This window comes from Grus americana, chromosome 30 (genome assembly GCF_028858705.1).
Source record: "Grus americana isolate bGruAme1 chromosome 30, bGruAme1.mat, whole genome shotgun sequence".
Lineage (NCBI taxonomy): Eukaryota > Metazoa > Chordata > Aves > Gruiformes > Gruidae > Grus > Grus americana.
In genome coordinates, this window is record NC_072881.1 from 92663 (window position 1) to 106953 (window position 14291).

Consider the following 14291-nt stretch of genomic DNA (forward strand, 5'->3'; position numbering starts at 1 on the left):
CATCAGCAGGGAGGGGCAGCGCTGAGGTGATGAGGTCACGGTGGTTCCCAGGTGACGCCGAGGTCGTGAGCGGTGACATCCAGGGAGCCTCGGGGTATGACATCACGCACCAGGCCCCGTCCGCAACCTCACTCCCCTGTGACATCGCCAACCTGGAGTCCGTGGGCAGCGAGTGATGATGTCATCAGCGCTCGCGATGTCACTGTGACATCACGGGGCAAAGCCATGCTCTGGTATAATGCGACGGGGCACAAGGCGTCCATTTGGCGCGGCGGCCATCTTGGCGTGGCGGCCATCTTGTGGTGGCCATCTTGGCGCGGCGGCCATCTTGGTGACTCAACCAGGGCCGAGCCCCTCGCAACGGGTCCGTGGCGCCCCGGCGGCCATCTTGGCGTGGGCGGGGCTGCGGCGTGGGCGGGGCTCAGAAGTGGGGGTCCCCTTTGGGGGGGCTCTGCAGGCTCTGGGCGCTGTCGAGGATCCGCTGCTGATGCCCGGCCAACGTCACCCCCATACGCAGCAGGTCCCTGCGGGGGACGCGGGGGCGGGGGTCACCGCTGTGTCCCCCCACGTGTTCCCCCCCACGTCCCCCCCGCCGTGTCCCCCCCCCCGTACTCGCTGCGCAGCCGCGGCAGCAGCTCCAGGCTGGTGACGCCGGCGCTGCTGAAGGTCTCCTCGTATCGGCCCAGCTGGAGGGTGCGGAGCCACTCGCCCACCGAGGCGAAGGGGGGGCCGGGGGGGCCGGGGGGGCTGCGCTGCGCCAGCCGGGGTGGCGATGGCCTGGGGGGGAGTGGGCGCGGGTCAGAGCCCCAAGGGGACCCGGGCGTCTGGGACCCCCACCCATGGACATGGGGGGTCCGGGTCACCCCCCCCCCCCAGCACCCAATAACCCCCCACCCATGGACGTGGGGGTCCGGGTCACCCCCCTCCCCCCCAGCACCCAATAACCCCCCACCCATGGACATGGGGGGGTCCGGGTCACCCCCCAGCACCCAATAACCCCCCACCCATGGATGGGGGGGTCCGGGTCACCCCCCAGCACCCAATAACCCCCCACCCATGGACCCAGATATCTGGGTCACCCCCCCAGCACCCAATAACCCCCCACCCATGGACATGGGGGGGGTCCAGGTCACCCCCTCTCAGCCCCCCCCCAGCCGTACCGGTGGGTGTCGGGGGCGGTGACGCGGAGGGTGGCGGGGTGTCGGATGAGGCGATCGAGGGCGCTGACGATGTCGGGGAAGCGCGGCCGGGCGTTGCGGTCCCGCTGCCAACAGTCCAGCATCAGGCGGTGCAGCGCCGTGGGGCAGCGCGGCGGCGGCGGCAGCCGGTAGTCCTGCTCGATGGCGTTGATCACCTTTTTTTTGGGGGGGGATGGACATGGACACAGACGTTCAGGGGACCCCCTCACCCCACCGCCGGTTGGCGTCCCGGAGGCGGGGGGGGGGGGACACGGACGGACACGCGGCGTGGCGCGGTGACTCACGTCCTGGTTGGACATGTCCCAGTAGGGTCGCTCGCCGAAGGACATCACCTCCCACATGACGATGCCGTAGCTCCAGGCGTCGCTGGCCGAGGTGAACTTACGGAAGGCGATGGCCTCCGGCGCCGTCCAACGGATCGGGATCTTCCCGCCCTGCGGTTTTTGGGGGGGGGTGACACCTTCTGAGGGACCCAGGCGGATGGGAGACACCCCCAGATGCCCGAGGGGCTCCAACCCTGCAGGGACCCCATCTTCCAAGGGATCTCAGCGTCCAGGGAACCCCAACTCTGGTGGGACCCCAACCGTGGTGGGACTCAGGTGTCTGAGGAACCCCAATGCTGGAGAGACCCCCATCCCTGGTGGGACCCCAACACTGGAGACACCTCAAATGTGGTGGGACCTCAACCCTGGAGAGATTCCAACCCTGGTGGAACCCAGGGAACCCCAACCCTGGTGGGACCCAGGTGTCTGAGGAACCCCAACACTGGAGAGAGACCCCATCCCTGGTGGGACCCCATCCCTGATGGGACCCCATCCCCAGTGGAACTCCATCCCTGGTGGAACCCCATCCCTGGTGGGACCCCAACCCTGGTGGAACCCCAGTCCTGATGGAACCCCATCCCTGGTGGAATCCCAATTCTGGTGGAACCCCATCCCTGGTGGGACCCCAACCCTGGTGCAACCCCAACCCTAGTGGAAGCCCATCCCTGGTGGGACCCCATCCCTGGTGGAATCCCATCCCTAGTGGAATTCCAATTCTGGTAGAACCCCATCCCTGGTGGAACCCCAACCCTGGTGGAACCCCATCCCCAGGGAGGACCCGGGCAGCCCCCGGTGGGGGTGGCCTCACCAGGGAGCTGGTGTAGGTGGGGTCGGCCGAGCTCTCCTCCTCCAGGGCGCGGGACAGCCCGAAGTCGGACACCTTGCAGACCAGCTGGGCGTCCACCAGGATGTTGCGGGCAGCCAGGTCGCGGTGCACGAAGCCGGTCTCGGCCAGGTACCGCATCCCGGCCGCGATGCCCCGCAGCATGGCCACCAGCTGCAGCGGCCCCAGCGTCCCCACGCGGCCCTGGGGGGGGGGGGACGGGACACGACACATTGGGGATGGGGACACACACGCGCGGTCACCTCGTGGTGGTGGGGGGGACACACAGGACGACTGTGTCCGCAGTGTCACCATGTGTGTGTCCCCCATGCCCCCCTGATGTCCCCATGTCCCCCCAAATCCCCATGTCCCCACATCTCCGCATCCCCCCATGACCCCCAAGTCCCCCCAATGTCCCCGTGTCCCCCCCCCACATCTCCCCATGTCCCCACATTCCCATGATGTCTCCATGTCCTTGTGTCCCCGCCATGTCCCCGCCATGTCCCCACATCCCCTTGTCCCCCTGACGTCCCCTCGTCCCCCCCATGTCCCCCCAATGTCCCCATGTCCCCACATCCCCCCGTCCCCCACATCCCCCCCATCCCCCCATCCCCCTGATGTCCCCACATCCTCCCTGAAGTCCCCCCATCCCCCCACGTACCCCCATCCCCCCCCACATCCCCCCATCCCCCCCAATGTCCCCATGCCCCCCCTGAAGTCCCCCCATCCCCCCATCCCCCCACATCCCCCCCGAAGTCCCCACATCCCCCCCATCCCCCCGATGCCCCCACATCCCCCCCGAAGTCTCCCCATCCTCCCATGTCCTCCCCCATCCCCCCCACATCCCCCCATCCCCCCCAGGTCCCCCCATTCCCCCCATCCCCCACATCCCCCCCCAGGTCCCCCCCCGTCCCCCACATCCCCCCCATCCCCCCATCCCCCTGATGTCCCCACATCCTCCCTGAAGTCCCCCCATCCCCCCATGTACCCCCATTCCCCCCATCCCCCCCATCCCCCCCCAGGTCCCCCCCCGTCCCCCCCCACCCCCCCGATGCCCCCCCCCGTACCCGCAGGAAGGCGTCGAGGGCTCCGTTCTCCATGAACTCGGTGAGGATCATGGCGGGGGCGCTGGCCGTCACCACCCCCCGCAGCCGCACCACGTTGGGGTGCGCGAACTGCCCCATGCGGGCGGCCTCCCCCAGGAAATCGCGCCGCTGCCGCTCCCCCGCGCCCCCCTTCAGCGTCTTCACCGCCACCGGAGACTCGGGGCGCCCCGGCAGCGCCAGCCGGCCCCGGCACACCTCCCCGAACTCCCCTGGGGGGGGGGGGGGACATTGGGGACACGTCACCCCCGAGCCCCCCCAAACTCCCCTGGGGACATTGGGGGGGGGGCAACATTGGGGACACGTCACCCCCGAGCCCCCCCCAAACTCCCCTGGGGACACGTCACCCCTGAGCCCCCCCCACACCTCCACAAACTCCCCTGGGGGGGGACACGACATGGGGGACGTCACCCCCCGAGCCCCCCTGAACTCCCCTGGGGGGGGGGGGACACTGGGGACACGTCACACCCCCCCCCCCCCAAACTCCCCTGGGGACATTGGGGTGAACAGGGGCGGGGGGGGGGCACACATCACCCTCCCCACCCCCACCCCCCCCCCCCAAATTCCCCTGGGGACACCGGCGGGGGGACGACGGACATTGGGGACATCACAGGAGGTGTCACCCCAAAGCCCCCCCTCACCCCGGGGACGCCGCTGGGGGTGTCGATGGGGACATCGGGGGGGGGGGGGGGCCGGGGGGTGTCACCTGCCCCGATGACCTCCTCGATCTTGACGCAGGCGACGTCGATCTCCTGGGCGAAGTCCCTCAGGGCCACCCCGGGGTCCTCGTACGTCAGGGGGTCGATGTACAGCTTCCCGCCTGCACCGGCACCCGCTGTCACCCGCTGTCACCCGCTGTCACCCCCGCGCACCCCCCCACCCCCCCCCCCGAGGGATGCCAGCCCCCCCCCATATCATCATCGCGGAGACGGGGGACGGTGACGTGGTGTCGTCGCTGTCACCCAAAGGATGTGGGGACACCGAGATGGTCACTGTGGGGACACTGGGTGGCACTGGGTGACAGCGGGTGACACTGGGGTGACGCTGGGGTGACGCTGGGGTGACACTGGGTGACACGAGGTGACACTGGAGTGACACTGAGGTGACACCGGGTGACAGGGTGACATGGAGTGACACGGGGTGACATGGGGGTGACACTGGGTGACACGAGGTGACACTGGGGTGACACCGGGTGACAGGGTGACATGGGGTGACACTGGGGTGACGTGTGGGTGACAGGAGGTGACACTGGAGTGACACCAGGTGACACCGGGTGACATGGGGTGACACTGGGGTGAAACTGGGGTGACACTGGGGTGACACCGGGTGACATGGGGTGACACCGGGTGACAGGACACCCACCGTGCCCCGTGGGGTGGTGGCCGTGTCGATCTGCGTCCTCCCTGTGCCGGTGGCTGTGGCGCCTGGGGGCGGGCACATACACCCACGACGTGGTGAGTGCCCCCCCCGACACCCCCCACCCCCCCCCCCCTCCAGCCCCCCCAAAACCCCTGGCACCCCCTGGGCCCCCCAGGATGTTCCCACCCCCCCCCCCCAGCAACCCCTCTAGAGCCCCCCCAGGGACCCCCCCCCCCATGACCCCCTCAGGAGCCCCAGAGACCCCCTTAGAGCCCCCCCAAAGACACCCCCCCCCCCCCAGGACCCCCTTAGAGCCCCCCAGGACCCCTCCAGGACCCCCCAGAGGCCCCCTTAGAGCCCCCCAGGACCCCCCCAGGACCCCCTTAGAGCCCCCCCGGACCCCCCCCCAGGACCCCCCCCCAGGACCCCCTTAGAGCCCCCCCGGACCCCCCGGCCCCCCCTCACCTGAAGCAGAGCAGGGTCCCCGCCAGCAGCGCCAGCACCAGGAGCCCCCCCAGGGCCGCAGCCCCCGCCACGAGCCCCCCGTGCTCCCCCCGGGACCCCTCTGCCGACAGCCGTTAGTGTCGGGGGGGGCCAAAGGGGTGTCGGGGGGGGGGGGGGAATGATGGGGGGGCCCAGAGGGGTTATGGGGGGGTCGGGGGGGGGGGGGTCCAGGGAGGTTATGGGGGTCCCAGAGGATCGGGGGGGGCTGGGGGGGGTGTCCAGAGGGGTTTGGGGGTCCCAGGGGGTCCCAGGGATATTGTGGGGGTCGGGGTCCCAAGGGGGGTTGGGGGGGGCTCAGGGGACCCTGGGGGGGGGGTTGGATACTGGGGGGGGGGGCCCAAGGGGGTTTTGGGGGGGTCCTGGGAGGGGTTGGGGAGAGTTTGGGGCTCCCAGGAGGTTTGGGGGGGGCTCCGGGGGGGAACTGGGGGATTGGGGGGGGCGCGGTCCCGGAGAGGGTTTGGGGGGGGGGGTTTGGGGGGGTCGGGGGGGGCTCACCAGCACCCTGGGTGGTGACGGCGGTCTCAGGGCCGAAGTCCCCATAACCGGCTTCGGAGCGGGCGCGGACCCTCACCCCATAGAGCCCCCCCCGGCGCAGCCCCCCCAGCTCCGCCCGCGGCGCCGGCACCTTCAGGAACATGGGGGGCCCCTCGCCCCCCCCCACCTGCGGGGGGGGTCAGACACCACCCCCCACCCCCCTTGCCCCAGACACCCCCCCCCCCCCCCAGCATCCCTCAGGTCCCTTCCAAGACCCCCAGGTCCCCCCAAATATCCCCCTGACCCCCCCCCCAAAAGCTCCCACAGGCCCCCACAGGCCCCCCCCAATGTCCCTTGGAAACCTCCAATGCCCCCATGAGCCCCCTCCCCCCATACCCCTCAGCCCCCCCCCAGCCCCCAGGACCCCCCCAAATACCCCCAGACCTCCCCAATGTCCCTTGGGACCCCCCCAATGCCCCCCAGGACCCCCCCAAATACCCCCAGACCTCCCCAATGTCCCTTGGGACCCCCCCAATCCCCCCCAGGACCCCCCCAAATACCCCCAGACCTCCCCAATGTCCCCTGGGACCCCCCCCAATGCCCCTATGAGTTCCCCAATATTCCCAGGACCCCAAATGCCCCCCCAGGACCCCCCCCCAAATAACCCCCCCTCACCTTCTCATAGTACTTGACCTCGTAGTCGAGGACGTGGCCCCCGGGGGGGGCTGGAGGGGGGGTCGGCCACGATAGTGTCACCCCCGTGGGGGACCCCCCAATCCGGACCACGTCGTACACCGGGAGCGGCACTGGAGGGGGGGGGGGGGGAGAGGAGGTGTCGGGGGGGTCACAGGGGTCCCAGGGTGGATTAGGGGGTCCTGGGGGGCTCCTGGGGGGACTTTGGGATCCCAAGGGGGGGGGGTGTCTGGGGGGGCGGTTTAGAGGTCCCAGGCCAGGTTTTGGGGGTCCCGGACCAGGTTTTGGGGGTCCCGGGGCAGGTTTTGGGGGTTCCGAGCCAGGTTTTGGGGGTATTGGATGAGGTTTTGGGGGTCCCGGGTCAAGTTTTGGGGGGTCTGGGGCAGGTTTTGGGGATCCCAGGGCAGGTTTTCGGGGTTCTGAGCCAGGTTTTGGGGGTCCCGGGGCAGGTTTTGGGGGTATTGGATGAGGTTTTGGGGGTCCGGGGTCAAGTTTTTGGGGTTCTGACCCAGGTTTTGGGGGTCCCGGGGCAGGTTTTGGGGGTCTGAGCCAGGTTTTAGGGGTCCCAGGGCAGGTTTTGGGGGTATTGGATAAGGTTTTGGGGGTCCTGGGCCAGGTTTTCGGGGTTCTGAGCCAGGTTTTGGGGGGCCTGGGGCAGGTTTTGGGGGTCCTAGGGCAGGTTTTGGGGGTCTTGGATGAGGTTTTGGGGGTCCTGGGTCAAGTTTTTGGGAGTTCTGACCCAGGTTTTGGGGGTCCTGGGCAGGTTTTGAGGGTCCCAGGGCAGGTTTTAGGGGTTCTGAGCCAGGTTTTGGGGGGCCTGGGGCAGGTTTTGGGGGTCCTAGGGCAGGTTTTGGGGGTCTTGGATGAGGTTTTGGGGGTCCTGGGTCAAGTTTTTGGGGTTCTGACCCAGGTTTTGGGGGTCCCAGGGCAGGTTTTGGGGGTCCTGGGCCAGGTTTTGGGGGTCTTGGATGAGGTTTTGGGGGTCCTGAGTCAAGTTTTTGGGGTTCTGACCCAGGTTTTGGGGGTCCCGGGGCAGGTTTTGGGGGTCTGAGCCAGGTTTTAGGGGTCCCAGGGCAGGTTTTGGGGGTATTGGATGAGGTTTTGGGGGTCCTGGGGCAGGTTTTCAGGGTTCTGAGCCAGGTTTTGGGGGTCCTGGGGCAGGTTTTAGAGGGTCCAGGGCAGGTTTTAGGGGTTCTGAGCCAGGTTTTGGGGGTCCTGGGGCAGGTTTTGGGGGTCCTGGGCCAGGTTTTGGGGGTTCTGAGCCAGGTTTTGGGCGTATTGGATGAGGTTTTGGGGGTCCCGGGTCAAGTTTTGGGGGGTCTGGGGCAGGTTTTGGGGGTCCCAGGGCAGGTTTTGGGGGTCCTGGGCCAGGTTTCGGGGGTTCTGAGCCAGGTTTTGGGGGTTCCAGGGCAGGTTTTGGGGGTCCTGGGTCAAGTTTTGGGGTGCACGTCCCCCCCCCTTTCCCCTCTCACCGTCCTTGGTGGTGGTGACGTTGACCTCCTCGCCGGGGGGCGGGTGGGGGCTGAGGTGGGAGACGCCGTTTCGGGCGGTGACGGTGAAGGTGTAGGTGACGTAAGGCCGGAGACCGGTGACGGTGACGCCGTGACCTCGTAACCCCGCGTTCCCGGGCGAGAAAACGAGGCGGGCGCAGGGAACGCAGGGCGCTCGCTCGGGACAAGCCCTGCACCCCACGGCGTAGGTCAGATCGGGGCGACCCCCCCCGTCTCGGGGGGTGCTCCACTCCAAACGCACCCCGGAACCGTTCAAACGAGCCACGACGCTGCGGGGGGCCGAGGGGGGGGCTGGGGAGGAAGAGGAGGGTGAAAAAGGGATGGGGGGGGGGGCTGGGGGCTGGGACCCCCCTCCCAAACCCCCAACCCCCCCAAATCCCAAACCTCCAGCCCCCCCTAAACCCCCCCTAAACCACTAAACCTCCGCAAACCCCCCCAACCCCCCCCAAACCTTCAGCCCCCCCCCAAACCCCCAACCCCCCCAAATTCCTAACCCCCCAAACCCCCCAACTCTGCCCCAAACCCCCCTAAACTCCCAACCCCCAAATTCCTAACCCCCCCAAAGCCCCCAACCCCCCCAAACCTTCAGCCCCCCAACCCCCTCCACACACCCCCAACTCCGCCCCAACCCCCCCCCAAATTCCCACCCCCCCAAACCCCCCCAACTCTGCCCCAAACTCCCCCAACTCCCAAACCCCCCCAAATTCCTAACCCCCCCAACCCCCCCACCCCCCAAACCTTCAGCCCCCCCAAACCCCCAACCCCCCCAAACCCCCCTAAACTCCCAACCCCCAAATTCCTAACCCCCCCAAAGCCCCCAACCCCCCCAAACCTTCAGCCCCCCCAACCCCCCCAACTCTGCCCCAAACTCCCCCAACTCCCCAACCCCCCCAAATTCCTAACCCCCCAACCCCCCCACCCCCCAAACCCCCCAACTCTGCCCCAAACTCCCCCAAATTCCCCCCCCCAAACCCCCAACCCCCCCACCCCCCAAACCTTCAGCCCCCCCAAACCCCCCCAACTCTGCCCCAAACTCCCCCAAACTCCCAAATCCCCCCAAATTCCCTCCCCCCAAACCCCCAGCCCCCCCACCCCCCCAACCCCCCCACCCCCAGCACCCATGGGTGCTGACCGGAGCAGCGCAGCGCGGGTCCCTCCCCGGGGGCTCGGTAGAAGCCGGGGCGGCAGGGACAGGCGGTGGCCCCGGGGGCGGGGGCCTGGCTGAAGGGGGGGCACGGGGCGCAGCGGCCCCCCCCCCGCCTCCACCTTGAAGGTTTCGGGGGTGCAGGCTGGGGGGGAGGGGAGGGAGGGGAAGAGGGGGTCACAGGCGGCTGGGTGCACCCAGAGCCCCCCCCAAACCCCCTGGGACACCCCCCAGATGACCCAACTGCCCCCCAAAGCCCCCCCAGGACCCCCAGAGCCCTCCTAACCCTCCCCGGGACCCCCCCAGAGCCCCCCTGGCCCCCCCAAACCCCCCCTGGACCCCCCCCCAGGACCCCCAGAGCGCCCCCCGAGCCCCCCCAGGACCCCCAGAGCCCTCCTGGCCCCTCCCAACCCCCCCAAACTCCCCCCCCAGGACCCCCAGGGCCCCCCCAACCCCCCCCAGGACCCCCGAGCCCCCCCCGGCCCCTCCCAACCCCCCCCAGGACCCCCCAGAGCCCCCCCGGCCCCTCCCAGACCCCCCAGCACCCCCCCCAGGACCCCCCCAGGACCCCCCAAGCCCCCCTGAGCCCCTCCCGGACCCCCAGAGCCCCCCTGGCCCCTCCCAAACCCCCCAGAACTCCCTCCAGGACCCCCCAAGCCCCCCCCAACCCCCCCCCCCCAGGACCCCCAGAGCCCCCCCGGCCTCTCCCAACCCCCCCAAACCCCCCCCCAGGACCCCCCAACCCCCCCCAGCCCCTCCCAACCCCCCCCAGAGCCCCCCCCCCAGGACCCCCCAAACTCACCGCGACACCCCAGCCCCCCGTCGGGCTCCCTACCGGGGCCGCAGACGCAGCCCTGGGCGGGGGGTTCGGCCCATCGCCCGTCCTCCCGGCAATACATGACGGGCGCCCCGGCACCCACGGGTACGGCACCGTCCAGGCACCGCCCGGTCACCGCCGCAACCAATTCCCGCGGGACGGTGGCGGGAAAACGCGCCAGGCGCGTCGTCACCTCGGGACAACGGTGGAAGTACAGTCGGACGGATAACAGCGCCATGCAGGCGCCTAAATCTTGGAAAGCCAAATAAAAACCGGCGCGGCTCAAAGGACCCAACCGTAACGTTTTACGGTTGATCCGTCCCGCCGGGCGACCGCCGCCGGTTGTTGCCGAGCGACGCGTGAGGTGTTCGGCCGCTACGGTGTCCACTTTGATGTAAGGGTTTTCCATCCAGGGCGGCGTCAGCGCCGTGGCGGTGTCGGCGTCGGATTCGTGGTAAAAGACGTTGAAGGTTTCTTTGCAAGGGCGGGGGGAGGGCGGGGAGGGGCTGCGGCGGGGGCGGGGGGCGGCGGGGCGGTTGTTACGAGCATCACGGGCGCTAGGGTCATTGCCAAGGCCGTTGCTAAGGGCATCGTGGTTTCTAGGGTCGTTGCCGAGGCCGTTGCTAAGGGAGAAGTGGTTTCTGGGGTCGTTGCCGAGGCCGTTGCTAGGGGCATCATGGTTTCTAGGGTCGTTGCCAAGGCCGTTGCTAGGGGCATCGTGGTTTCTGGGGTTGTTGCCGAGGCCGTTGCTAAGGGAGAAGTGGTTTCTGGGGTCGTTGCCGAGGCCGTTGCTAAGAGTGTGGCGGTTGCTGGGGCTGTTGCTAAGGGCATCGAGGTTGTCAAGGCTGTTGCTAAGGGGATCCCGGTTGCCAGGGCTGTTGCTGAGGCCGTTGCTAGGAGAATCATGGTTGCCGGGTCCGTTGCTAAGAGCATCGCGGTTGCCAAGACCGTTGCTAAGAGCACGGTGGTTGCCAGGGTCGTTGCTGAGGCTGTTGCCAGGAGAATCACCGTTGCCAGGACCATCACCAAGAGCATCAGGGTTGCCAGGACCACCGCTCAGAGCATCACTGTTGCCAGGGCGGTTGCTAAGGGAACCATAGTTGCCGGGGCCATTGCCAGGACCATCACCAAGAGCATCACGGTTGCCGGGGCCGTTGCCAAGAGCACCGTGGTTGCCGGGGTGGTTGCTAAGGGCACCATAGTTGCCGGGGCCGTTGCCAGGACCGCCATCATGGTCGTCAAGGCCGTTGCTAAGGGCATCAGGGTCACCGGGGTCATCGCTAAGGGCACTGTGGTCGCCAGGGCCGTCGCTAAGGGCATCATGGTTGCCGGGGCTGTTGCCAGGACCGCCATCATGGTTGTCAAGGCCGTCGCTAAGGGCATCATGGTTGCCAGGGCCGTTGCCAGGACCGCCATCATGGTTGTCAAGGCCGTTGCTAAGGGCATCATGGTCGTCAAGGCCGTCGCTAAGGGCATCAGGGTCACCGGGGTCGTCGCCAAGGGCATCACCAGGAGCATCATGGCTCCCGGGGCCGTTGCCAGGACTGCCGTCATGGTTGTCAAGGCCGTCGCTAAGGGCATCAGGGTCGCCGGGGCCGTCGCTAAGGGCATCATGGTTGCCGGGGCCGTTGCCAGGACCGCCATCGTGGTCGTCAAGGCCGTCGCTAAGGGCATCAGGGTCACCGGGGCCGTCGCCAAGGGCATCACCAGGAGCATCGCGGCTCCCGGGGCCGTCGTCGGGACCGTCGCGTCGTCGTCGTCGTCGTCGTCGTCGCGGGCGCGGGCGCGGCAGGCTGTCGCAGGCCAGCAGGGTGAAGCGCAGCTCGGCGTAGACGTGGGTGGCGCCGCGGCGGGGGACCCACGCGGAACGCAGCCAACTGTTCTGGGGGGGCCCGGGGGGGCCCAGCCCCGAGCAGACCTCGAAGGTGCGAACCGAAGCCTGGCGCTCCTCGTCCAGCCCGCTCAGCTCCTCCCACTGCGGGGACACGGGGGGCGTCGGGGCGGGGGTGTGGGGGGGACACGGGGGGACACGGGGGGTGTCAGGGGTGGGGGTGTGGGGGGGACACGGGGGGACACGGGGGGGTGTCAGGGGTGGGGGTGTGGGGGGGACACGGGGGGACACGGGGGGGTGTCAGGGGTGGGGGTGTGGGGGGACACGGGGGGACACGGGGGGGTGTCAGGGGTGGGGGTGTGGGGGGGACACGGGGGGACACGGGGGGTGTTAGGGGTGGGGGTGTGGGGGGATATGGGGGGACATGGGGGGTGTTAGGGGTGGGGGTGTGGGGGGATATGGGGGGACATGGGGGGTGTCAGGGGTGGGGGTGTGGGGGGGACACGGGGTACACGGGGGGTGTTAGGGGTGGGGGGCAAAGGGGGGCACACGGGGGGTGTCAGGGGTGGGGGGCATGGGGGGAACATGGGGGGCACGGGGGCGTCAGGGGTGGGGGTGTGGGGGGGACACGGGGGGACATGGAGGGTGTCAGGGGTGGGGGGCACGGGGGGGACACGGGGGGTGGCAGGGGTGGGGGTGTGGGGGGGACATGGGGGTGTCAGGGGTGGGGGGCAAATGGGGGGACACGGGGGGACATGGGGGGTGTCAGGGGTGGGGGGCAAAGGGGGGGACATGGGGGGGACACGGGGGGTGTTAGGGGTGGGGGTGTGGGGGGGACATGGGGGGACATGGGGGTGTCAGGGGTGGGGGGGCAAAGGGGGGGACACGGGGGGACATGGGGGGCACTGGGGTGTTAGCAGTGGGGGGCAAAGGGGGGGACATGGGGGGACATGGGGGGTGTCAGGGGTGGGGGGCAAAGGGGGGGACATGGGGGGACATGGGGGGCACGGGGGGCATCAGGGGTGGAGGCACGGGGGGGACATGGGGGGACATGGGGGGCGTCAGGGGTGTGGGGGGGACACGGGGGGTGTTAGGGGTGGGGGGCATGGGGGGAACATGGGGGGGCATGGGAGGTGTTGGGGGGGGTGCAGAGGGGACATGGGGGGGCATCAGGGGTGAGGGCCAAAGGGGGGACACAGGGGGACGTGGGGGGTGTTAGGGGTGGGGGGACACGGGGGGGACACGGGGGGCTGATAGGGGTGGGGGGGGCCATGGGGGGGGCCGTTAGGGACCATGGGAAGCCGGGGAGGGGGGGACACGAGAGTTTGGGGGGGGGGGGTGGTGTGTGACACCCCCCCCCCCAAATGAACCGTGGAGACGAGCAGCACTGGGGGGGGGACGGGGACCCCCCCAAAACTCCTCCCCCCCCCTCACCTGCCCTTCCCCCGGCGGGTACACCGTCCATCTCAGGTCGGTGGTCTCCAACCGCGTGTTCAACAGCGTCTCTGGGGGGGGGGGGGGGGAGGAGGGTGAGGGGTCCCCAAAATCTGGGTGCCCCCCCCCCTCATCACTCAACACCCCCCCCCCGGGGTGCCTGGGTCCCCTCGGGATGGGGAGGGGGGTCGAAGACCCCCCTCCCCATCCCGAGGGGACCCAGGCACCCAGGAATTCCCCCCCACCCTGAAGACCCCCCCAAAACCACCCCCACCCTGAAGACCCCCCCAAAACCCCACCCCCCCTCCCCGAGATCCCCCCAAAACCGCCCCCCCCCCCATCACTCACCCTCCTCGGCGAAACCCAGCGGGACCCACAACCAGAGCAGCCACAGCCCCATAACTGGGGGGGGGGGGGGGGCACCCCAATATTTAAGCTTTCCCCCCCCACCCCACCCCACCTTCGCTTGGATTTTGGGGGGATTTTAGGCGGTTTTGGGGAAAGCGCGGCCGCGCGCTCGGGCTGCGGGGTGTCCGTCTGTCTGTCCGTGTGTCCCCCCCCCCCCCGAGGTGTGTCCCCCCCCAGCAGGAAACTCCTTTGTTGAGCGTTTCCCCGGGTCGGGTGGGGGCAGGATGTGGGGGTCACGACCCCGGCGGGGAACTGGGAGGGACTGGGAAGGACTGGGAGGGACTGGGGGGGGTGTTAAGGGGGGGTTGGGAGGGAATGGGGGGGACTGGGAGGGTACTGGGATGGACTGGGGGGGTGCTAAGGGGGGATTTGGAGGGATTGGGGGGGTTGGGAGGGTACTGGGAGGGTACTGGGAGGGTACTGGGATGGACTGGGGGTCGCTAAGGGGGGATTGGGGGGTACTGGGAGGGACTGGGGGGGACTGGGAGGGAATGGGAGGGTAGTGGGAGGGTACTGGGATGCACTGGGGGGGTGCTAAGGACAGATTGGGAGGGTTGGGAGGGACTGGGGGTGTACTGGAATGGACTGGGGGGTACAGGGAGGGTACTGGGATGGACTGGGGGGGTGCTAAGGGGGGATTGGGGGGGTTGGGAGGGACTGGGAGGGTA

The 14291-nt window shown here is 69.3% G+C and overlaps 1 protein-coding gene across 2 annotated transcripts; it reads right to left on the reverse strand.

The window, feature by feature from the left end:
- Positions 1-284: 284 nt before the first annotated feature.
- On the reverse strand, positions 285-13759 carry LOC129197931 (ephrin type-B receptor 4-like). 2 transcript variants are annotated; one of them, XM_054806759.1, is made up of 15 exons: positions 13564-13759; positions 13220-13286; positions 9936-11925; positions 7951-8280; positions 6461-6591; positions 5807-5972; positions 5273-5372; positions 4811-4872; positions 4155-4268; positions 3413-3660; positions 2331-2549; positions 1484-1633; positions 1161-1354; positions 613-777; positions 285-524 (listed from the first exon to the last, which is right to left on the reverse strand). In XM_054806759.1, exons 2-15 carry the CDS (start codon positions 13244-13246, stop codon positions 422-424), a joined length of 3999 nt encoding a protein of 1332 aa, XP_054662734.1. In that variant the 5' UTR covers positions 13247-13286; positions 13564-13759; the 3' UTR covers positions 285-421. The 2 variants fall into 2 exon arrangements, with proteins under 2 accessions (XP_054662734.1, XP_054662733.1); XM_054806758.1 differs by having other exon boundaries at positions 13216-13286.
- Between the last annotated feature and the right edge of the window lie 532 nt (positions 13760-14291).